Consider the following 25,150-nt stretch of genomic DNA (forward strand, 5'->3'; position numbering starts at 1 on the left):
TCCAAATTCATCCCTGCTATTCCCTGAAATCAGCCCTGCGTAGTTGATGGAGAAGGAAATCCAGCTTATCAACAGAGGTTCTCCCAGTGCTATCACTCAGATGATCAACCTCACCTTCTCCAGCATACCCGGCACGTAGCTCCACCTGTGCTACATACTTAAGACCTGCTATCGCAGGGAGGGGAGAGGCAATTTGGGTTTAATTGCCTGGAAGCTGGTCAGATGCTGACTCATAAAGGGCTCGTGAGAACTTGGGGAGAGGAGATGAATTTAAAAATTGCTCTGTCAGGTAGCCAGCACGTTGCTTCTCCCCCATGTAGGACCAAGGCACTGATGGCAGTTTCAGTTGACCTCATTTCTCTGCTGTTGTGATCCACGCTGGAAACATCTCATGAAGTCAGAGCCTCAGTAAGGTGCCAGCCTCTCTGTATCTTGGCTGTGGGCAGATCCAGCAAGAGGGCAGGACAGGTCTGGGAAACAAGGAGATAACAGATGAAGGAGATGACAGTGGTATTGGGGCTAAGCAGCACACCAGGGTTGAACATGGAGAGGAGAAGCCTGCAGCAAGCCAAGAGGGCGAGGGGGAAGGTTTGGAAGAGCAGAGTTGTCTATTTATCCTGTTGTGGCAGGATCCCATTTTGGAGCAGTACACTGAGATCAAGGGTGGAATGGTCCATGCTTGCCCTGCTGCCCCCCTGGCATCCCGTGGTGGGTGTGCAGCAGGGACAGAAGATCTGAGTTTCAACAGACTGTCCCATCTCTGCTCCCCGGGGTAGGATTCCACCACAGGCACTAATGAGGGCGCAAGCAGGGCACCACCGGGTATTCCTGCAAAACGCTCCCATGATGTGCTGCTCCCAGCCAGCAGCTGGGAGAACACGCTCCTGCAGCAAGGGTGAAGCTTCAGCTCTGGCCTGGGAGTGGAGGGTGGCAGGGAGACACGTCCGTCGGAGGAGTAGAGCTGCGCTGAAGCAGGTATGTCCTTAGGATCGCGAGAAGATACACCCTGAATTCAAAGTTTGGGCTCTGGGTAGAGCATTTGGTGAATTTTTATAGGGGGATGGTCTTCTCAGGGGCTTTTGGGTTGGTTTTTAGCTAGGATCGTGGAAAAGGAGATAGCAGGAGTACTTTGGGCAGGCTGTAGCTGGCAGCTGCTTTGCATTGTGAACTTGGACTGGCAGTGGTGAACCTGATACAGCTCTGTGGTTAGACTTGCACAATTTCTTTTTTTTTTTTTTTTTTTTCAGATTTAGCAACACTGAACCCTTTCAAAAATACATGCAAGTTGCACTAAGTTTTTGTTCCCAAGAAAAAAGATGTTAGAACCTGAAACAAAAGGCTAAGTTAAGCCTTTTGTAATGAAGCATTTTCATTTTATGTTTTGAAACAATATGGGTGTTTTCCTTAATTTTCATTTAGTTTTGTTTAAAACATATAGCAGCATAATATGTAGCTAAATCTTTTGGCTGATTTGTCATGATCTTGCCTGAATTCTTCCATTTGCTGAAAGCTGTGTTTTCTTTTCAAACCAGAACAACCTTTTTCTCTGCTGGAAATGATCAGCAAATAAAAAAATCCTCCATCTTTTGCCTGTTCCTTAATGATGCCTGAGAAATGAGTAAGCCCATAACCCACTAATTTCCCACTCCTCTTAACACTGCACTGCTATGCTTAAAGAGCAGATTACGGAGAGGGGAGGTGAATGCCCCCTCCGTACATGCCAGTGTGATTCAGGTCCCCTAAAGGACGCCTTTGTGCAGACACAAACCTGCTCTGGGAGCCGAGACGGGCGATGCCACCGGCTCCGGCTCCGCTTGCTGACGCCGGCCACGTCAGCGCCTCTCAACAAAGAGGCAGGTGTTTTCTTTGGGCTGCGTGCGGCACCGAGTAGCGTGTTGGGCTTCTGCATTTATCTTCTTTATTACATAGGCTCAGCTGGCACCTGGGGACTTAGTTTTCCTTTTCTCAAGCTAAGGCAGGCGGGAGTTAACCCCTCTTAGAACAGTGGTGCTGTCTCTAACAGGCTCCCAGTCACTCATCGTATGGCTCAGGGCTTTTCCCTTTATTAGACAGCAAACCTGTGGGTTTTGGTTTCCCCCCCCCGCCAGCTTTTTCCAGTCTACAGACTGCATTTCCTATGGGTATACCTTCACTGCTCAGGGACTAAACATCCTGGCTGTAGCCTTTCCAGACTTATTTTCAGTAAGGACTTATTCTTGTAAGCTGTTCATAGGACCCCGAGGGTTTTAAGGATCAGCAGATGAATGCTCCTGTAGGCGTTTATCCTGGGAAACAGAATCACTTTGATTCTGTTACCTCCCATTAAACCTTGTTAGGCAGACGGGCTTTTGTGAAGCTCTTTCTTCAGGAATTCAGTAGCTGGTTTGGTTCAGCCCAGGAGAGGTCTTTTGCAGTGAGATGTGTTTGCTGACCAGGTTTGGGGTTTGTTCCTCGTGTTAATAACCCCTGTGTCCAGCATTGTAGGGACTGGGGCTTACTGTGACAGCTCTCAGAGCTTCCCCTGGTTTTCCTTACTGCTCCCAGCTAAGGGCTTTCTCACAGAGCCCCGTGCTCCTGCAGGTAAAGCACTTACATCATCATTTTGTTTTCAGGTAAAAAGTGTGGTGAAATTGGCACATTTTTACCAGTGTATTTTTTTCCCCAAAAATATTTATTTTTGGAGAAGACAACAACAAAACCAAAACACTCACTAAATATTATTCTTAATGCATGCAGGAAGAACACAAATCAGTGTCGTGTACTATTTGAAACATCTATTCAGAGCAGCTTGTGCAGAAATACTAATGTGCAGTGACTCCCTTGAGTCCAAAGCAAAAGGAAGTATGTAGAATAGAAAAAGTAGAATGTATTTATGCCCAGCAACAGATTAAGCCACAGAAAGGATTCAGCATATATATATATTCTTGGTCTAAGTGTCTGTGCACTGCATGTGCTGCAGTGTTTGTAACCCACAGACGTTACTGTGAACCGTTATGAAGGTAGGTGGTATTTCAGTTTGCACCCAGTTGTGCTCTGTGTGGACAGAACACGTGGCTCCGTGAGTCACAGACCTTTTAAGAGATGAAATCAAAATTATTTTAGCTCAGGAGAAGTCTGTAAGAAGGTGCAGGAGGAACTGAATTCTGGCCCTTGTGCTACCTAGAAATTTTCTCTAGACTTTGTATTTGACAGGTAGGTCATGGATGGACATACCTGTGTCCTAAGTGTTGCCTGTAGCAATGCCCAGCTGTCCCTGCTGAGGCAGGAGTCACTCCAACAGGCAGGGTTAGGCTCCATGGTCAGTCTGGGGGGTTTTTTATTGCTTGTTTGACATCTCTCTAGCAGGTCATGCTCACAAGTTCATTGTTGTCCACTGCAGCTTGCTGTAAGCCCACAGGCTCTGTCCTGTGGTACAGGTGCAGCCTCTATCTACTCGGCAGCGAAGGAAATAAATGACATCTGTCTGCAGCCAGATGCCACTCCTTACTTTATTTGACTGTTTTCAGAAGGGGATCACCCCTCAGAGCTGGTGTTTTGCAAGTGGATCTCGTAATTAATTCAGGATCCCAGGGCGCTTTGCAAACGTTAAGCCCAAGGCAGCCCTGTAAGGTTGTCCAGAGAAAGCGCGTTAAGGAAATCATCCTTCAAAGTGCAACCATTTCGGAGTAAACTGGGCAATGCTTAATGGTGCAACGGAGCCTGCAATAACTGTTTGGATCAGGAAGCGAAGAAGGATTATTGCTCATTTACATAACGATGGCAGCCAAGGGTGCCAATTAGGATCAAGGGCCTATTGCGCTGGTGGTGTGCAGACACTTAATAGGAGGCACTTGGCTCTGGAGGGTTCCCACTGGGCTGCTGAAGGAAAACCTTCTGTATAAATAGGGAGGGAATAGGGATTTTTATTTAAATGGATTGCTTTTGTCTCAGATTTTATAGTTGTAGTGAATGTTTGGGGGGAAAATATATATTCCTGAACAGCTCTGGTATGTAAAACTGAGTGACTTGGTGACTCACTGTATGTCCTTTTATAATAGAGTTGTTCCCAGTCACACAGCAGAAGCATTTTGTACTAGGTAACGAGTAAGCAGAGGACAAAAAGGTGTGTCCAGCCTGGCAGAGCTTATTTTTTAACTATAAGGCAAGAGGGAAAGGATGGATCTAGTTTGAGGCAGAAGAGGTTTTGGTGGGGATGAGAGAGTGGGGATCTCCATATTTTGTAAGCCTGGTGATAGGAGTTTGCCGCTTTGCGTTTAGACTTGGAGTGCCTGAAATACAGAGGGATCCATTGTCGTGTTTCCTGTCCTGGAGCATTGTTTTTGGGCCATGGCGAGTCATCTGAACTGTGTTCTTCCCTTTTATCTCCCATTTTACCACAAGTGCCGGGTGCTGGGCTAATGTTGAAGTTGTGCTGGCAAGAGCAGGCCAGGGAAACAGCCTATATCTGGCATCTTGTGTAGAGGAAAGGGTTTCTTCTGGGGCTTTTTTGAGAATCTGTCCTGAAAAGATAGCGGCAGTGGTGTATAGCTGGCAGCTATGCTCAGAGCCAGCTCGAGATTCACAGCTATCCCTCAGCGCTGCCAGAAGAGAGGTTTTTCTTTGCTCCCAAATTTATGGGCCACGCTCCCAGCTTCTCGATGACTCTCACAAGGTGAAACACTGCTTTTGGATTGTAAAAACTCTAGAAATACTGCCCACCCCAGTGAAGCCTGGGACTTGACCCGCAGGGAGAAAAAGCGTTTGTCTTACCTAAAGTCTGGAGATGCTCAGAGCTGAGGAATTGCAGACTACGGGAAGTTTTTTGAGTATCAATGATTCTCCTCACCTGCTGAGTTCAGATCTCCAAGCTCCTTTCAAGTGACAGATAATGTTCTCCAGATGGGAAGCAGAGCTGTTGGGATCAGCTGCGGTCTGTTCCAGCACCAGGCAAGTGCATTTGTTTCTGTACCAATACAGGAAATTGTTGTACCCTATGGCTGTAGCTAACAATTCCTAAATAAGCTATACCAGCGAATCCACTTTTTGCCCTTGTAACTTAATATCACCCATGGAGGTTCCAGTAGCATACAAGCATATTTTTGAAGAAACACTTTCCCGAGCAACATTTTGCTAAGGAGGATTTTGGAAGTGCTCCGTGTTGGCTTTCAGGGAATAATGGTAGGCAAGGGTTAACAGCTGAAGACTCCCACTCCAAATTTAGAACTGAGATCTTTGAGATTTACTGCACTGCAGACTCACAAAAATTTGAATATAAAGACAATAATACTTTGAAACATGTTTTGAGGTCCTATAGCACGTGTTGAAGCCTAAACTCAACTTCTGCTGAAGAGGGGAAGCTGTTTCCATTTTTAAGCTGTCCCTGGAGAAGTGAGAAGCACTTTCTTTCCCAGGAGTGTTGTATCAGTGCTCTGGAGTCAGACACCCTCTTGCTAACCCTCTCTGGCCCCATAAATCCTGTGCTGCTTTCTGCACAGCACCACCGTTTGAGCAGATGGACTGGGACGTGGTCCCACTGCAGCCTGTTGCAGCCTGAGAAGCTACATCCCCTGTTTCTTATTCTAACCACCAACTGCTGGAATATCACAACATGGACAAATACAGTTACAAGGAAAATGTGAGAATTTTTCCGGATAGTAGTTTGCCGATCTGCCTTTCTTTGGTTTGGGTTAGTGAGTCCATGTATCTCTCTTGTTCTTGTTTGTTCATCACAGCTACTATCTTGGCATCCGTAGATGTCAGTTTATCTGCCAGGTATCGCTGCCAGCTAGCATTAAAACAAGAAAATGAGCTTTTTGTTTCTTTTCTGAGAAATGCTGAGTTATTCTAACTGCAGGATTCATGGTATAACCTGGGTTGATTTGTCTTTTCATGTTCTAGTCACTGAGATCAGCCCAAAACTTCACCAAGCCCAGTATCCTATGTCCAACAGGAGCCTACAGCAGATGATTAAACAATACAGGCAAGAAATATAGGGTACTTGAATTGCTCTTTTCTTCCTGAACCCATGCAGCTTCTGGTGATCTTGATTAGGCTGTATTGCCTTGATCCTCAGGTGAAAGGTAAAAATAGCCACTTGATAGCCTTCATTAATGAAAGAGGGAAAATGATGTTGTAAGGAAGCAAAGAGCTGACTCCTCTCCATCTCTCAAAGAAGGACCTTTGAACCTCTGTCACAGAAGTTTTGCTGAAAGCTTCATTCTGGACTCCCTTGTTCTGGTGTGGGGCAGGAGGACAGCCAGCTCTAACCCCCATCAGTTTCTGCCAGTCGAGCAGTAGAGATGTCCCGCTGTGCAGGTACGCCACCCAGAGCTGCAGTGGCCCTGACCTGGAGCACCCAGGCTGCTGCTGCCATCGTGTGATTCATAGCCGGAAAAAGTAGGCTGGCAGAAAACACTTGCCAGTCCCCCAAAGCCACCGACGTGTTCCAACGCCTGTTTGTCAAGCCAGAAATATCAGCAGAGTATGACAGTGTTTGTTGCGGTCCCTCCCAGGATGGTGTGAGTTGGGAAGAGGGAAGGCAGCGCCAGAGGAAAAGGCTTGGCCAATGTGTAGTTTCTGGCACGTTTTTATACGCATGCTGAGTGCCGCCCTTTGCAGCTTCCCTTCCTTTTGGGTGTATTTGTTAGGGGAATTGTCTGAGTAAGAAGCGAAGTTTCTGTTTAAGCAATAAATGGAGACGTCGTTTCTTGCAGGGCTGGCGCGCGATGCCTGCAGTACGTGCAGGGAGTGGAGTTCAGTCCTGCACCTCTGTGAGCTCCAGCCCTCGCTCCGGACCTTCCCAAGAATCTTTCCTACATCCTCCTAAACCTTATTCCTCTAAAAGGTCTGTGCCGGGTCTGTGCTCTCAATTACGCTGCTCTCCAGCTTCCAAATACCTCCGTTATAGGACAGCATGTAGCCTATATCTACTTCTGGCCCTGATTTGCCCTGGATCAGGGCCATATCAAACTCTTGGGATAGTTCTTTTCCACTGCTTCTCATCCTCCACTTACTTCAGCTTTACTTTGTCCTGGAACAGGAAGGAATTTAATAAGTTGAAGAGGACATCAGATGCACTTCTGAATTGCAGTTAGCAAGGTAGCTGTGGTCTGAATCTGCCTCACTGAGATGCTGTAGGTAATGAAGCCACATGGCTTCTCTCTGTGTGGGTCCAGGATGCTGTGATTTCTTTTTAACCCAAAGTTGCCAGATTACAGGTCTGTCAGCTGTGCTCCTGCAGACTGCAGCCATGTCTCCCACCTGTAGTATAAAGATACCCAAGTATTTAGAGGCTCTTCATGGATATCTACGACACTGCTACAGTTTTCGTCTCTCTCTAAATAGCAGGGTCAATTAAATTTGCATGGGAAGGGGATCTGGGAAGGATAAGAAAAGAGTTGGGCTGCCTGCTCATGGTCAAAGCTGAATTAATGATTGGGAGTGTTTGCAAAAGGGAGAGGGAGCCTTGGGGTAATAGCAGAGAGCTTGTTCACGATCTCAGTGCAAACTGGATGAGGAGTGGATATGCTGCAGGTAGATCTTCGGCTGCGACAAGCCAAAGGAGTAGACTTTGCCAAGAAGCAACGCTATGAGATCAGCGCTCGGCATTCCTTATGGGCGTGTGGCTTCACGGCAATGTTGCAGGGACAAGCCCACCAGCAGATAACAACCACCTAAATTTAGATTCACAGGCTCCTGAATAGGGTTGGGCATTTTTATTAATGAATAGCATAGTCACTTAAGAATCCAGGTTCAGCAGATAGTTATGGCAAGGAAAGAAGGGGGGGTTGTAAAAGCTGGAAGTTGCCCTTGATTTTTTTCCTCTGAAACAAGGGCTTATCCCACAGCTTACCTGAAAAACTGTAGAGAGTGAAAATAGGAAAGTTTCTGATCAAAATGTCATCGGGTGCTGGATTAGCAAGGAGTTTCTCCTTGCTGCTCTACTGTGGTCATTTGAAGGAGGGGCCCGGCTGCCATCAGAAGCAAGAACTAACTCATGCTTCTGAGACAGGCAGCAAGACATTCTCTCTGCTGTATCTTGGGGGAACAACAGGTATCTCTGCCAAGAGCCCCTATGTTGTCCTCCCATGTGACAAAAATACCAGGCTTCACTGAGCAGCCTCAGCTGCTCTGAGGTCTATGGACTCCAGAAGGTCTGTCCAACCTGAGTGGCTCTGGGCGCTTTTGCTAAGGTCTCCTCCACCACTTTCCTCCCAGACCTGGAAGGACATGTCTGTCATGGCCAATCTGAAGACTTACTGGCGTGGAGAACACACCCATTTCATTTTTTTTCCTATCCTCGATGCTGAAGGCACACGGCATGGGGAGAGAGCACAACTCTGGTGTATGTGCCACAGTCTCCCCATCCTCCAGGCTATGTGGCTGTGACACTGTTGTGATGCTCTCCCTTTCGCATACCTTCAAAGGTTTTTATATCAGAACTACTATTTTGCTTTTCCCCTTTCTCATTTCTTCCAGGGCCTTGTTGTCTTCAAACAGTAACGGAAAGGGAAGGTACTTCTGAGAGCCATGATGTCCCTGGGTGTCAGTAAAGGTAATTTCTTTCCGCATCCCAAGCTGTGGGGGATCTGTCCGCTGTCATGGCTTTCCTTTGCCGCCTTTGCTCAGTTGTATCTGCTGTAACATCTCTGTGCAACTCCCCCAGCGCACTGTGTCCAAAGGTAGAGGACACCTCTTCCTTGTTTGGAATTAACCTTTAATTGCTGACTTTCTCAACCAGAGAACGTAGTTGTGGTTCATTGCCTGAACAGAGACAAGGAGCTGAATGAAGATGGTGGCAGAGCTGCTGTTGGACAGCAAAAGAGAGACCACACAGGATAGGACATTTCCAGATTTGGGCCAGAACCACACTGTGAGGGAGACATGGTTTGAGAATATGTTTTTGAAACTGAACTTTGTTGTGGAAATAAGGAACCAAAGGATGTGTGTCCTCCAACTCTGACAGGCCACAGAGAAAGCTGATGGCTGGGTGTTTGCGTTCTATGGCTTACCTCTAACCCCCAACTCTTGGCTCAGCTTTGTGCTCCAGACATATCCTCTCCCACGAACCTAAAAAGCATTATGCTAGAGCTGATGTGATGGGAAATGCCAGAGGAAACTCACTGCTTCGTAAATATCTGATTAGACCACCCACTGAATGTCTTTGGTCTTCCTGAGAGAAAATGACTCATTAAACAGTCCTCTGAAAGGAGAAAGAGAACTGTATGAATTTCTGTAGAGGAGGTGATGCATCAGGGTAAATTGATTCTGAAGTCTGGATGACAGCTTGGTTCCACCTTTCATCAGAAGTGGCGAAAGATTCAGTGTTCGAATCTCTGACCGAAAGGAGACGTGTGCTCCCTGAGATTTAGCCTGGCTCACCTGCTGACGCTGAATTCTTGCCCTTTCTCAACAACCCTTCTCCTCTCCTTCCCTTTCCCTCTCCTAGGACGTGTCATTCCACCCACGGATGAAGACCGCAGGAGAATCATTAAGCAGATGAAGGTTCGCACCACCCTGAAAGGAGATAAGAGCTGGATCCACCACCATAACTCAGACTCTGAGGATGAGAAGAAGAGCAGCCCGCTGTAAGTGTGGCCACCAAGGAATGCTCCTCTTCTCCCTTCCCTTTCCCTCATCAACCTCCCATGACTACTCTGTTCTCTGGCCTGCAGAATAAGCACGTGTCGTGCTAGCTTGTTTGGGCGTCCCCATGATGGCAGGAAAGGGCCATCACCGCCAAAGGGAAGTGGTGCTCCTCTTTATTTTTGTTAAATAATCAGAGGAGAAGCTCAGAGAAATGGCCGTTCCTGGGAGCTGGGAATCCAGCAGCCCAGGCAGATCTCAAGTCTCAGGAGAATTCCGAAGTTTTTTGAAGCCAGATTGTGTTTCACCATCTCCAGAGTGACAAACGAAGGGCCAGAACTCGATGGGATGGAGTTTAACTGACAAAACAGCCCAGTCAGCATCTCCCCCTGCGGCTCACAGGGCTGTGTCACACAGCCACCCCCATACCGGGCAACACCACTATCTGCACCAGCTTCTCTTGCATGAGAGACAAACGCAAGCCCAAATCAGTCTTCTCTTAGCAACTCTCTCTGAAAACATCACTGCCATGTTTGGCAAGGCAGCTCAGCAAGATCAGAAGTTAATTATGTCACTGTGGTTTCTCTTTACTTAGGTCTGGACAGGCCGGTGGGGGATCCCCAGCCTCAACACCTGTTGCTGCCCAGAACAACAGGTAATTTTGGGGCCCCATCCTGTCTCCGAGACAGCTTGAAACAGGTTCCAGGGATGCTCCCTCCTGCCCTGGTGCGAGGGGGCAGATCCCCCCTGACAGTATCCCTTTCCTGCCAGCGAGCTCTGCCGCACTCCCGTCCTGAGAATGGACCCTCAGAGAAGTTAGTGTGAAGATGATGTTTTCCTGGGATAAAACCACCAGGATGTCTACTACATCTAATTTTCCCCCTCCGTGCCATCAATCTGCGGACCTAATTTTGAGCCAGAAAACGCTGTCAGCGTGGCTAATTTTAATTGGCTAACTGTAAAATTCACTTCTCTTACGCAGATCTTTTATAGAGCTTGTTCTGATGATTATTCATTTTTAAAGAATACTGCTGAGGTTGATTTTGGTGCAGCAACTGAGGTATCACTCAAGGCCCATTTAGCTTGAGTTTTGGCTTGGCAGCCACGTGGACATTTCCCTTTAATACTGGTGCTGCTGCTGTTCTTTTCCTCGTGTTTCTTAATTCACTAATGTCTCTTCTTTGCACAGGTCTTCTGCCTCCAAGCCTCAATCCGGTTACCTCATCAGGTTGGTATAGAGTGGCATATATTTGGGCTGTAGGGGAAGGAGAACGAGATCAGGAGCAACGAGCATGAAAAATAGTACCATCTCTTGGGTTCTCCTATTAGTTAGGAAGATTACAATGCTCAGGGAGTGCCTTGGTGAAGAGAGAGCCCCGAGTACTTTGTTAAACAGGTAGTTTGATGGTGATGTTAACAGAAAATCAGATCTCCTCTGTATGATACACTGATCACACATGGAAGGGTTATCGTGCTATGAAAATGTTCCACCATCCTCGTGATCGGCACAGTATCAGTGATGGGGCTTGTGTGCTTCAGCTGTTGCCCATGGGGAGACTCTGATGCCACCGTAGTCCTAAACAGGTTGTCAAGCCCTGTGATGCCATACCCAGGCCTGTGGGTGAGCTGGTTTTACCGTGTTGTCTAAGGCCAGGGAGCAGGAGGATGGGACTTTTCCCAGGGTGACTCTCCAAAGGAAGCACCTGCTAATTCTTGGTGTCCTGAGCCAGTACCTTCCTCCCAACAGGACACACAGACACTGTTAGGCCAAAGAGTGGCCACAGGTCTCTCAATTTTAATTCCAAACTCTGTCCTGCAAAAAATTTAACATGTCTCTCTTCTCCCCAGAGGGGTGTTCACAAGAACCATCGATAAGACGTCTTCTGTGCCAGATTCTTCATCTTCTAATGGAGCACAAAAAAGGTATGTGTGTGTCTTCCTCTTCTTCATGAAAATGAGCTTTTAAATATTGTATATATTTCTAGTTATCCTTTTACTTTGGCCAGTGCTTATGGTCTTCCACTGAGCTCTGCTAAATCCCTACTAAATGCTGGAAGATGTGGCTGTTCATTTAACAGCTCCGCTCAGCAGACACGGGAAAGACGAGGATTCAAACTCCCTATTTTCCTCACCAAAGCATGGCATGGCAGTTGGCTGTGAAAATACTCACAGATGTGGGTTTAATTTGGCAAACAGTTTTGAGTGGAGGACAAATCACAAGGAGTCCTAGCAAAGCTGTAACACTTCATTTTCATGTTTTTAATATGGTGGGGTTTTGTTTGGTTTTTGTTTGGTTTTTTGTTTGTTTGGGTTTTTTTTTTTTAAATCTGTCTTGTGAGAGGCACTTATGTTTAATTCTAACAAATGAGATCTAAGCATGGCTCTGATCTAAGCAGATGCTTTGTTGCACCTCAAGTGAAACCTTTTGAAACCCCATTTTTCCACTGTTTTGATTTGTCTGAGGAGAGGGATGATGCCACAAGGTGTTGTCTTCCTTCTCACTGCTGTTCCTGAGATGGAGTAGCACCGTCCCACGGAGGGGTATGCCCATACTGGCTCTGAGAACTCACAGTGGCCCTGGCGAAGCCAGGTCCAAGGCTGTGAAAAGTAGGCAAATGCTGCCCTTCAATTAAATAGCATTCCCTGAATTCAGAGAGTGGATCTTTGAGATCACCCTGTTTTCCCCCATCCTGTGGAGCGTGAGCTCACCTGGGGAAGAGGGAGGCGAAGGGTGAGAGCTCACGTTAAGAGATGTGGTTTATGCCATCTGCAGCACTGCCGCCAAGAGACACAGCCTGTCCCGTTCTTCCTCTGGCTACAGGATGACCACCGAGGATTACAAGAAACTGTGAGTGTGCAAAGGGGAACAGCACTTTCTGTCTGTGCACAGGCTGGAACTGGTAATGGTCTTTGTACGGAGTGAATTTTATCACTTGGTAGTAACAAAGGCAGAAACTGGAGGGTGCAGCCAGGGGACTTGGTTTGCAGCATTGCCGGCCTTTCTGAAACCAGGAGAAAGGAGGGGCCTTGTGACAGAACAGCACTGCTGACGCTTCCTGCACAGCTTTTCATGTCAAAGACTGGCTCTAATCTGAAATGCAGCTAGGCATTTCTCATGAACCAGCCTCTAGGCTTAACCCCTATACTAAGAAAACAAAATCCTATAGGAACACGCGTACCCCAGTGCGCATGAAAAACACAAGTGTCTTCCACACTTGTGTGCAACACTTCTAGGGTCTGAACCCATTTCCACGTTCTCTGCCCTTGGATTTATCTTGGGTTTTGCTTGTGCTGTCTCTGCAGCAATCTACAGAAGCAGTTCTCTTACCCTGGCTCTCCCCTTCCCTTTCTATTTTAGAGCTCCGTATAATGTCAAGCAAAAATCAGTGGACTTGGATGAGGAGGATGTACCTTTTACTCCAGATGAACATAAAAAGAGGTATGCCCTCCAGGTAACCACCTTTTTCTTGCAGGGGCAGTGACAAGTGGACTTACTTCAGTTTAACTGTTCATTACTGGAGGGTCAGTTCGATGATGATTATAGCTGAGCCATTAGGGCTGATTGCAATAAAATAATAAGCTGATATTTCTACACAGAGCGCATCTATGCCCACAGGCAACTGCGCTCCCAACAAAATATAATTAAAAGCCTGACATGATTCAACCTGACAGCATACCCCAATTAATTTGGCAGCTGGAAATGGGTTGTGGAATCCATCCGCTGCGTAGTCTCTGTGTGTAACGATAGAGACGTACAGATAGCCTGACAGTAAGGGGGGAGTCCGCCTCCCACAGTCCGCGTGCGCGCCTTCGGGTCTGGAGCACTTGGGGACTTGCATCTAAGTCCAGATCCCAACGGGTGTCTCGTTCTCATGCCGGGAGTAGAACGTGTTTTGTCTGCGTGGCAAATCTGCATCTGATGCAGCCAGTGTCCTTGTTGCTTTCAGTCGAGTTTGTGAAGATACGTTTCCTCAGATACAAGACTTTCACAAAAGAAAACTTGGTAATTTGCCCCCTGGGAAGGAACCAATAAAAGTCATTTCAGAGGTCCACACTTATCCCTTGGTACATCTGGTGGTACTTATGTCCGTCCATGTAGCATGTCAGCCACAAAGCCCATATCCCTTTATTTTGTCCCATGGTATGCAATGTCGCCAGAGTCCAGGTCTTGAAAAGGGGAACTCCCTCTGCCCTCCTGGAAGAGGAAGTATTTTTATGTCTGGTGCTTTACATCCATGCGAAAGTGCTGTGGCCCAGCATGAATGGTACTAAAGAAAGCAATAAGACATTGTTACTCCTCTTAGCTCTGGCTGGATTTCTGCTCCCCAGAGCACGGGAGCTCTGTCCGGGTTAGCACAAGCCTCCCCTGGGTTGGTCACCTACTGCCTCTTCGAAGCTAGAAGTGGCCAGCAGCCACTGACAGCATGAGCAGAATTGACCCCTTCCCTCCCTTCCAGGACAGAGGCGGCCAACAGTGTCCTGAGACGCACTGCCAGCAGAGAACGTGCTTACGTCCTCTCGGCAGCCAAAAAAAGCAGCGGGTGAGTCTTCAGCGTGCGCGTGTGGGGCAGGAGACAGGGAAGAGGCTGTTGAACACAGTCGCACAGGGATGGTGGCCCAACTCAAGGTTTTCTGATGGCGATGAGTACTTTTCCAGAGGGGAGAAGACTTGGCTGCCGTCTCTCTAGAAGTGCCAAGGATATCTGCAGGTTTCTGCAGAACTGGGGAAATCCTTCAGGAGTCTTGGGAGGTCTTCCTTGCTGTAAGGGATGAAATTTTGGGAGAAACCATGACAGTCCCTAATTCCCTGGGGCCCGCAATCAAGACTTCAGTTTTCAGGCTCAGTTCTTAATACTGCTGTCTCCAGTTTTGTTGCATGAAAGGGGAAAATCAGAACAAATACAAACTGCATCTAATATGGATCAGGTTTTTGCAGCAGAGTTTGCCTTTACGTTGTGTTTGAAAAATAGCTAGATTTACAAGATCCTGATCTTAGTTGCAGCTTCAAAATAGTTCTGTGAGGAAAAAGAACCTAACAGTTACATGTGGATGTGTAACAGGAATGTGAAGGACGTGTGGGAGCTACTGGCGTTCAAGGCTCTGTTGTGCATCTCTTTCCTGGGAGGGGAAAAAAAAGCAGATTTCCAAGGTGTCCTATCTCCCAGGAGCCGTGATAGTGACTTTTTTTGCAGCTTTGCTTTCACTATAAATCCTTTTCCTCTTGACATAACTCAGGGTGACACAATGAGGCACCAGGAGGTTGCTAGTGTGGGAGGAAGCAGGGAGGGGATGCGCCAGCAGCACTCAACTGTGCCCGGAATGGGAGAAGTGCTCGGATAGGATTTGTGAGGACGTTAAGGGTGTTTGCACTGGCTGCTAGTTCCTCTGGTGCACTGAGTATTGTGTGGTTTGGAGGGAGGCAGGTTTGTCTGCAGGAAGAAAAACAGCTATCAGGAAGATATAAAATTAAAAAGACCCTTTGGGGAAGCTTCTTTACTTCACGTGTAATAACTAGCTGCTCTTCCTACTTTTATTTCTTCTGCTCTGTAATTTGGGCAGGTTTAACACACCCAGTCACTCTCAGCTCTGCCCAGATGGTGTTACGTGACCCCTTAATGCCTTCCTTGCACCATATGTGTCAATGATGGGGCAGAGACTGCAGGAGCTGCCCCTGCCCAAGGTGTGTCTTTACCTCCAACCCTCTAACTGTTGTCTTTATGCTTCCTTTACAGCAGCCCAACACAAGAATTTCCACCCTTGTTTGCCAAGAGGTAGGTCACTGACCCTCTGAAAGTACTGCTGGGGTTGTGCGTCCGTGTGCTCTACCAGGGCTGCTTTTAAATGCTGGGACAGGAGATCTCCAGGTATTTCAAAGCAGAGGAGGGACACTTCCCTTAAAAAGGATGCTCTGGGTTGAATCATGCTGGCTTTTAAGAGCCCACAGTGTGGTAAACACCGAGAATACAGGACTGGTGATGCTTTGGGTTATGGGCAACAGACAGACTCGTTCACTGCCTTTCTTCTTCCAGGGAAGGCTGGTTCCAGCCTGCAGGGTGAATATTCTCCAGGCTTCAGGCATTTAACTTCTAAAGCAGTCGGTACAATAGGGAAGTGATGCCTAGGGTGCTTTCTGGAATTTAAGTATTTGGCTGATGCTATTTGTAAAGTGGCTGTGACAGCAAAATGCCACTAATTTGGGCTGAAGATCACGCTTCATTCAGCCAGTTGAGATGCTCACCAGTAGCAGAGCACAGGGAGCATGAGAAGCAGGAAAAACCTGCCTCTGGGGGAAACAGAGGGAAAACATAGCTTAAGGGAAAACAAGAACAACCTGCCTGAAATAGCCAGCAGTGGGGAATAGGAAACAATGTCATATTTGTCTCTCTTTTTGCCTTTTGAAAGAATTGAGATAGAAGAAGAGGAAGGACAACAGAGGAGGAGTCCAACTGTATCTGGTTCATGCAGGTTTACACCAGATCATGACAGGTACTTACCTCATCCTGGAGTAGCGTGTTGACTGATTTTAGGGCACACTGATTTGCCATCTTTGCAGATAACTGCATTTATCTGCCAGGTAGCAGCTATCTGAACACAACTAGGGATGGAGGTTTTTCAGAAGAGACTTCTCAGAAAATGTTAATTGCTCCTTTCTTGCAAAAAAGGAAAGATCCAAAATGAAAAATGGCATCAGCTAACTTGGTGAAACAAATGGACAGGGACAGGGCCAAAGTGTCATAAAGTACCCAGCTGACAGCCCTGGGGCATGACAGACTGCATGTAACTCCGGGCCAACTCGAATGTGAGTGGTATGGTGTAAACTTGCCAGTGAGCCCCTCTCCTGATCACACCCCGCAGCCCAATTGGTCCTGACTTCCCAAGGTGCTCGTATGCAACAAGAATGAGCCTGGTGGCACTTCTGGAAGGACAGCTCACAGGAGGAGTCAGAGCAGGCTTAGATGAGCTCACCTACCCATCCAGCAGCCATCAGATAGTAAGGGTGTTCTTTTAGCAGCAAACTTGGCTGCGTGAACTGACCCCATCCCCTAGACATGAAATACTCAATACCTCATTATTTCCAGTCCCTTGAGACAGCTCTCTGCTTTTGTTAGACTTTAGATTTAATTATTCTACCCTCATAGCAACAGATAGGTGTGACCGGAGAGGTTTGAGAGGTTCATTATCTTTAAATTGATCTTTGCTTTGATGGGAAATGTTAGCCTCATTTCAAGCCCCTAGCCCCTTTCAACAGCTTACTGTGAAGCTCAAGTAAAGGCAGAGCTGTGACAGAGAGGCTGGAGCGTTCTCCCCGTGGTATGTGAGACCTGGGGACAGGCTGTCTCTGGTGCAAAGGGGCAGCAGTGACCCTCCCCTAGTCCACACTGGTCAGGAACAGCTGGCATGTGCTGTGGGGCTGACTGGGACCGGTATGCATAAATGTTTGGCTGAAACGGAAATGTTTGCCCTAGAAGGAAGAATCCTTCTCTGTTTTCAAGCAGATTCATTTAATTTGGGATTCAGCTCTCTGTTCCTGCTCTCAGGGGTGGCTTGATGCCAGGCAGCAGCGTTATTAGCTTCTCTGCCACTCTGGTCCTTAGTGGGCCCAGCAGGGAGTCCAATAAATGAGGCCTTTCAGCCCAAAATGCTTTCTTTTCAGGATGAAGGAGCTGCCTCATGAATTTCGGTAGCAATTTTGTGCCATCGTGGTGCAGGTTTGAGGCAGGGCTGGGAAGCATTACCCTCCTTTCCTCCCATATTACACGTACGCATAGTGAAATCAATTTTGTGAGTGCGTTGAGCTTTAATCTGTACATTTGGGGAAGTTGGATTTATTGCAAACTCAAACACTGGGGATAGAAACAGCTCCAGCTGTGTTAAATAGGAAAAGCCAGTTTCTAAAGATGGAGCGTTTCAGCAGAAAGGCAGACAGTGTCACATCGGTGCAGCAGTGCGCAGGGACAGCTGTGTGTGAGTCCTTGCACAGCAGGGTTCAGTCTCACAGCCCAGGAAGCAGATGTGAGAGCTGTGGGCCAGAAAGCAGGATGTGCCCCCCCCCCCAGGAGAAGGCACCTAAAAAATCTTCTGTCTTTTATGCTTTGTTACTTGTTGGGGTTTTTTTTTTTTTGTCAGTACTACTGGGCTAAGAAGAACCACCGCTGGGTCTTCGTGGAGTGAGCCAAAGACAACAGCAGTGTCCCTCTCCAGGTGAGTTTTATAGCACAGCCAGGATGACTTGGACATCTTCCGCAGCTGCATCAGCCCGCGTGTAGCTGTAGGTCAGAGACTTCTGTGGGTAACCCTCTGGGACGTGAAATGAAACAAATTTGTCAGCCTTGTACATGGGAGATTTTCCTTAGATGCAGGCAGCTGTTTTAAAAAGGTTTTATGTCTGAAATCTGTGTTATGTCCTGCAAGGATCTGACAACATCCTGATAGAAGTGCTCAAAACCTGAAAGGAAAAAAACCCAAATGTGCTGAACTCTTTCTTGCCAAATATGTGTAGTGGAATAATTTTCAGTTGCTTTCAACTTTGATTTAATTAATGACTATAGTATTAAAAAAAAAAGTTGAAATGGTTTTCTGCAGCACTGCAAACAACGCTTTGGTTACTGACCTTGTTCTGTTATTTTTATTCCTTGTGTGTCATTGGCAGAAGGTAGATATTCCTGGCAATATCAGTGTTTTTAATTTAAAAATTGCTTCTGATAAGACCACTTTGTAAGTGAACGTATTGAAAACAGTGATGTTTGTTTTCCATTTTATTTATTCACAGAAAAGAACACTTCAGTGCAGGAATATTCTGGCCAGCTGCAGCGGGGAGCTGGTTTGTTCAGGAATGACAGCTTCTTTCTTTGCCTTCTCTTGCAGCACTGAAACAGGCAGTAAGAGCCAAACAACCACATCCTCAAGTGAAACTTCAGAAAGAATCTCCACTTCTGCTGAAATCAGGTAGGGCTGTTGGCCCTGCATCATCCTAAAGCTCCACTAAAGGTAGCAAGGAGCATGCTGCACGGCAGAGTTTGGCTCTGCTTGGTGGTATTTTCCCAGATACACGTGATTGTTCTGGACGCAGTGCAGTCACGGAACAATAAATACTGGAGCACAGGGGATCTAAGAAAGCAGTGCTTTACAAAAGCATTAGCAGTCTGGGAGGAAATATACCCAGATGGAAGCTGTGGGCCTCCCACAGCTTGAACATTACTCAGTTCTTTCTGATGAGAATATGAGCCCAAAAACTGCAGACCTTTCTATCTGCTAAGCTTTCATTTTAATTCAGTCCCTGCACTGTACATAGCAGACTTCCAACAAGCACCTTGCCGTGCAGTTCCTATGCCTCACATTGTGTCCCCTCATCCCCCCACCTAATCATTTTTGCTGTTTTGCTTGCAGAAATGGTGAAAACAGACAGGCCCTTAATGGGAAATCCTCATCTGAAACTGTGGCACAGCATGGGGACGGGTAAGAAGTTGAGAAAGGCTGATCTGTGCTGCTGAACATAAGGTGTAACCCTGCTTTTTGCTCAGAAATAGTATATACCTGCTAGTAGTCTCAAACAGATGGGATCTCTCCAGTTATGGTCCTGGGCTGCACTCCAAGAGCATCATCTGCTGGCTAGGCTGCAGCTCGTCAGCTTTCTCTGCTCCTCCTTCACCTCCCTCAAGGATTCTGCCCTCTGGCTCAGGCCCTTAAGAGTCTACTTCATGCATTTGTATTTATTTTTTTTAATTTTACCGCTCCAGTTGCTCTCCCACTGCTATTCCCTGGGGAGCTTCTTCCACCTACAAGGGATGTGTTGAACGTCAGCTGCTGGTGGCTTCTGCTTACGTTGTAGAAAGTCTGAAGGGGTGGCTGGACAACGGGAAACCGTGAAAAGCTCTGTTGTGTGGAGGAAAACCAAAGAAGGAAGGAACTGATTGGGAACCCAAAGGCATGGGGGCAGGTGCTGGCCACATTATGGGGCAGACCTCTGATGCTGTGTAGCTGCATGGATGAGAAAGGGATCTTGCAGTTGAGGGTAGAGGAGCTTCTGGTCCTCCTGAGAAAGATCACTCCCTCCTTGTATGCTTATATCCTTATCCTCTGGGCTGTACACAGGAGCATTTCAGATTTTTAAGATATACCCCATATTAGCAGGGCTCTTTTTGTTCTCAGTGTTACCTCTCTGAATTTTTGGCTGTGTCTAGACTGAAGTAGGCAGAGTTGTACACATGGCCTCACCTTTTGCTCTGTTATGCGTAAGCACCTGTAGAAGGCTTGGATTCACCAAATGAGTTTAGCATATACAGTTAATTGCAATTCACTCTCCACCTCCATTGGTGAAGATAAAGCTAGAAATGTTCCCAAACCAATCTCTCAGGCTGAAGCAAAGACCAGAGTGCTTGAGAAAAGGTAGAGGCTGGACTGTTTTCATGGTCATTCAACTGAGGCCCATAAATATATCCTTGGATGTCATTGGAGGGACAGCCTGATTACAACGCGCTCATTGTGCTTGGGGTCATTTGGGTCACATAGCTGCTCCTAATTGTGAGTCAGTCTCCCAGAGAAATTAGAGGATGCCTCATTACTTAAGCCACCTAAAACTGGAGAGAGAGACATTGGCAGAGAAGGAAGGAGACAAACGCACAGCCTGACAGGTCTAGGGGAGTGAAAGATGGGTGTAGGGTCCGGCTGGTGGACCTGTAGGAAGGTGTTTCTGGCCCACGAGCAGAGAGAGAACAACTGTTGGAGGGTACTTACGCTCTCCCGAGCAAGGAGGTTAGTGGTACCTCGCTGCAGGGAGCAATGCGTGTCTCTAACCAGCAAGCTGCTGCCAGGACCACTGTACTCCGAAGGCTGGCCCCTCCTATATATCCTCATATATTGTTAGCCCCGTTTTGTGCTCCTCTGAGCTACATGTTAGTAGACTGTTCTAGGATGATACAATATAGACGCTGTCAAGTCATAGCTCACTGGCGTTTTCCTTTTTCTAGTGACAAACCTCTGAAGGAAAAGTCTGAGCTGTTCCCAAGGGATGAACTGGCCCCCAGAGCAACCGTGGTTTCCACGAATGGAAGGTAGAGTTAGTGTGAAATTCCTTTGTTGGCTTGAGCATTGTGCAAATCCTAAACTGCTGCTCTTGGAAACTCTGAATGGATATTTACTGATGGAAGAACGCAGTTCAACCTGTGCTTTGCAGAACGGCAGCAGTTTCTCTAACACTGTATTTAAGAAGGAGGAGAAAAAGAAAACACTATCCTCTTCAATGAAACTGTTTGATATTTTGTTCCAGTTTTTTTCTTTAGTTCCTATGATACAAAAAAAAAAAATAATCACTTTTGAGGGTCATTTATGCATTTTCCAGGTTTATTCCCAAATGTAAACCAATTCTGGAATGTAATTTAAAAAAAAAAACATATTTTTTTTTTTTAACAGTATAGAGAGGTTACTGGTCAATGTCTCTCTAGGCCTCCAGCATCCACCTATCTATTTACTTTTGCAACAAGAGAGCCCCTAAAAAACCCCAAACCCCAAAGGAAATTGCACATCCCGTAAACTGTGGCAAACCAAAATGTTCAGTGATGAGGAAGAGTTGTGTCCTGACTCTGAGGTATTGCAGAAAGTAGTTAAAGGTCGCATAATCATAGGCAGTGAGAAGAGAAAGTGGAAGCAAGGGAGGAAAAGCATTGCCCCTGTGGTATTCTGGAAACAAGAAAACAGAAACACATGATTTTGGATCAAGACACCTGAAGTTCCCCATTTTGTCAGCTCCCCGGAGATGAGCCGGGGGATGGCAGGGCCACTCCTTCCCTTCTGGGCATGCAGATGGAGGTGCCTGCCTTGCAGCTGTGGGCTCTAGGACATCCCACTGGTTTTTGGAAGAGTCCTGCCTTGAATTTCCAGATGACCCCATACCACTGGCATCTGTCATATGCTGACGATGTTCAGAGTTACTAAATGCTCCTTTGTACTTCATACACACTGAATTGCCCTAAAGTTTCTTGTCATTTTACCTGTAGAAATATACTGAGGAACATCTCGGGGAAGTTTTAGGGATTTTTCTCCTCTCTCTTTTTTATTAAATGCTTAAGAAAATAATTGTAGCACATTACCCAAACCAAAGATGCTTTCCAAAGCTGGTGTGTCTTCTTTCCAGTTATCCTGAACACACAGAAGCCAACAATGGATTTTACCCACCAAAGTAAGTGTAAACCTATGAACAGTGTAAAATTCACTTTTTTTCCTCGATTTTAGAGTGAAGAGGGCTCTTCTTCTAACCTGGTACTGCTCTCACAAAGGTGTTCTGGGTGCAGCACTCACATGTATTTGCAAAGGGGGGGTGGACCTGATTCACCAGCTCAAAATGGAGACCGAGATCTGTCAGCTTCTTCCCTTGCAGTAGTGTGAGTTGGTTGGATTTGTGTCTCTGCCCTTCAGGTCTGCTGCAGGAAGTTTACCGAGCTAAGCAGGAAGGAGGAAAAGATGTTACGTTTGAGACAGGAATATCTCACATTTGATATTTTTGCTTCTTGCTCTGTTCTCCAACTTGCTAAGCTTCCTTCTGTGGCCCATGAAACCCCCTCTCTTACCAAGTCCAACTCTGGTTGCAGGGACAGACCTGCAGATGCTACAGACAAGCTGCACCGTGAGTACGAGACCTCTCACTGCCTGGATGATGCAAAGTCTGAACCTGCAAGGTCAGGGCCTGGTGCTGGTACTCACAGTGCTGCTCGCAGAGGGCAGAGGTGGGGGGAAAATAACTAACTTGTCCAGAGTAGACTTGGAAGCAGAATCCAACCTGGGCAACAAAGCAAGGGGAGCCAGAAAATCCTAGGTGGCTAAACGTGCAACAGCGTTCTTTCTGTTTGCTGTTACACATCAACTTCTTCCTACAGAAGCAGCCACAGCAGCTTTGTCATTGCTTTTAGCACTGATCTCCTGTGTCTCCATTCCACGTGCTTTTTAGAGCTTGCTTGCTTCCCTGACAATGTCAGAGGTGCAGAGTCAGGAAAGAATTGCTGCTGTTGACATCGAACACACTAATCTCCCTGAAGCTGCTTTCTTCACTTACTTTAGCCCATTATTTTGAGACTTGAGTCCGTGTATTGGCTTACCAAGGGACTTGAGGTGAGCAAATGATGGCTTCAGACCTTCCAGCTGAGGTGAGGAGGATCACGAGGCTCCCAGTAGGATAGTGTAAAACCCAAGACCTAGAGCTGCTGCTAGTAATGTAGGAACGTCTTCCCCAAAGTTACTCATGTTGTGCATGATCTAGAAGAGTCGTGTCTCCAGCCACGATGTGTGTGAATTGAGGCCAAGTAACTGCATTAGTTCCACTAACAACCTCTATTCTTCTTGATGAGAGATAGTGAAAACTGTTTTTTTCTGAAGGAAAATCAGTGTCACTGAGAAAATTACTTTCTGTTTTCTGGTCTCGTATAAAGCGCAGTGTTGTTATTTCATACAAGTCTCCCTTGAAGCCTTTGGCAAGCTACCAAGCTGGAGATTCCTTCCTTTGTTTGACAGGTCGAGCTTGCAGTCTGATGTCCCTTCTCCTCCTACTGAGAGCACCCCTGTGCACCTAGAGGACACAGAGTATTCCTTTAAAGGGTAAGAGCGGGGTAAATTTAGTGGGTGTGTGAGTAATACTGAGGATTAAGGAAATACTGAAATGGTGGGCGCAGAAAGAGGCTTCTTTTCACAGCTTTTGTCCCAAGGATAAAGGTAACTGTGCTGAGGTTTAATGCAAAATAAACTAAGAGGTTTGTGTTGTATCGCTCCTCCATCTTCTCTGATATGAGCCAAGCACCCCAGCTTTTTTTCTCCTCTTGGTGCTTGGTGGGGTTCGGTCACTACCTTCTCATTCACTGATAACCCAGTGAAACGCTACAGTGATGTTGGGGTGGCAGCAAGGGAGCTGAAAGGCAGCTGAAATACATCAAAATGCAGCTGTCATCTAAATATGGTACCTAGAGGAAAATCTTGGTGCAGGATAGTGAATGGTAGAGATTGGCACAAGCCTTGCCTGGTGAGTAGATAGTGTTCACTAGTGCAAGGACTCACGTGCCAGTTGTTAAAGATGTAACGGGCCTTTCTTTGATTATCAGATCTGTCCTGGGCTACAAGGAGAGAAGCAGCACGCAAGAGAGCAGATACACGAGTCCTGAGGTCCCAGCACACAGCAAGCCTTACTGGAATGAAGCGACGTAAGGACCTGGGCTGCTAACCCCATGTTTGCTAAAACGTTCATTCTACAAAGAAACCCTTCAGAATATTGGACAGGGAGGAACATTTCAAATTCAGCCTCAGGTTTTATCAGACACTGTATCAGATGTGATGCCTGTCCTGGTGTAAACATCCTGATGTACAATATAGCCACAATAAATAATCCGATATCCTGCAGGTCTGCTTTCATGCCAGAAAGCAGCATGTTTGTCTAGAGAAAACATAGCTTGGACCGGTATTTTAAAGAACTAATTTCAGCGTGTGACAATGTTGCTGCTTGGCCCATCCATTGAATTCCGAGCAGTTAAGCAGTGCTTTGTGCCGTGCTGAAGTTAGTGCTTCATTGTACTGGTTACAGCTAAGCCCTTGGAATATCCTCCACCAAAGCCTGTGACTTTCTTCTCAGTGTGCCTTGAACTGAGCTTTCGGGTGTTTGTGCTCGACAGCCACGAGTGGGGTTTCTTTTCCTTTGCCAGGTCTTTCCAAGATTTCAAAGAGGGGAACACCCCAAGAGAGAGGGGGCATGAGAGCACGCGGGCCTCAGATGGCTGGCAACCAGAGCTGATCCAAGGAGGGTACGTGGTCAGTAGGACTCACCCACAGGACCTATTCACTTCATAATTCTTCATGTCTTATTCTGTTCCCAGTGTAACCGAGACCAGAGAACAGTTCCTCTGCTTTGCACCCAGGAATGAGGACTTTATGACAGCACATTTCAGCAGGCAATCCCAGGCAGTGTCCTGCGGTGTTAGAAGCATCTGTCAGTCTGGGGAGTTCTAACATTGGTGCTTTCTCCTGCTCCTAACATTTTCCTGCTGCAACAGTCTCAGATGAAAGGTCTTTAGCTGCGATCCTGCAAGCTAGAATGGGATTTGCACACGCGATTCCCATCAGACCTGGCACCAGGGGAGTTTGGAATAGCTCTGGCCAAACAGTGTCTCCTGCTCCCTGCCTGGTGGCTCCTGTCTAGGGGAATGGATGTCTGTCCACCCCAGCATGTTTTTTTTCTCCACTGCCTTTAGCACAGATCCTTATTTTAGGTTTTCGGACTCAAACAACCATTCTGAGAAAGGACAGGAACCTCCTGACCACAATGTCCACCCAGAGCCTCCCAGGTCGAAGGAACATACTGAACATGAGCCCAGCATGACTAGGTAAGGAATTGGATAATAACCTCCCTGCCTCTTCCTGTAGGATGAGGGTTAATTCCTTGCGTGTCTTCCCCCACATGCATATGCTGATAAACTCTTCTCCCTGGCTCCCCTTTTGTGCCTGATTCTAGTGCTGTTTCTGCTGAGTGAACCTTTTACCATGGTTTTATATGAAAGCTTGAGAGAAAACATCCTCGTTAACTGGAGGCATCAAACGCTGTCCAGCTGGGCTGCCA

At 46.9% G+C, this 25,150-nt stretch overlaps 1 protein-coding gene across 2 annotated transcripts in view; it reads left to right on the forward strand.

Annotated features, from left to right (window-relative positions):
* Positions 1-25,150, forward strand: part of ZNF185 (zinc finger protein 185 with LIM domain) — a 43,749-nt gene that overhangs the window by 5,828 nt on the left and 12,771 nt on the right. For both annotated transcript variants that reach the window (XM_075763751.1, XM_075763752.1), the window contains exons 2-21: positions 8,458-8,533; positions 9,428-9,566; positions 10,160-10,219; positions 10,754-10,792; positions 11,413-11,487; positions 12,338-12,412; positions 12,923-13,003; positions 14,022-14,105; positions 15,297-15,335; positions 15,967-16,050; positions 17,692-17,766; positions 18,430-18,510; positions 18,952-19,020; positions 20,532-20,615; positions 21,695-21,739; positions 22,149-22,235; positions 23,065-23,148; positions 23,646-23,744; positions 24,240-24,338; positions 24,804-24,917. In XM_075763751.1, the coding sequence (XP_075619866.1) occupies positions 8,509-8,533; positions 9,428-9,566; positions 10,160-10,219; positions 10,754-10,792; positions 11,413-11,487; positions 12,338-12,412; positions 12,923-13,003; positions 14,022-14,105; positions 15,297-15,335; positions 15,967-16,050; positions 17,692-17,766; positions 18,430-18,510; positions 18,952-19,020; positions 20,532-20,615; positions 21,695-21,739; positions 22,149-22,235; positions 23,065-23,148; positions 23,646-23,744; positions 24,240-24,338; positions 24,804-24,917 (1,538 nt within the window). In that variant the 5' untranslated portion in view covers positions 8,458-8,508. The remainder of the gene's footprint in view (positions 1-8,457; positions 8,534-9,427; positions 9,567-10,159; positions 10,220-10,753; positions 10,793-11,412; positions 11,488-12,337; positions 12,413-12,922; positions 13,004-14,021; positions 14,106-15,296; positions 15,336-15,966; positions 16,051-17,691; positions 17,767-18,429; positions 18,511-18,951; positions 19,021-20,531; positions 20,616-21,694; positions 21,740-22,148; positions 22,236-23,064; positions 23,149-23,645; positions 23,745-24,239; positions 24,339-24,803; positions 24,918-25,150) is intronic.

Source organism: Balearica regulorum, chromosome 11, assembly GCF_011004875.1.
Source record: "Balearica regulorum gibbericeps isolate bBalReg1 chromosome 11, bBalReg1.pri, whole genome shotgun sequence".
NCBI classification, from domain to species: Eukaryota; Metazoa; Chordata; class Aves; order Gruiformes; family Gruidae; genus Balearica; species Balearica regulorum.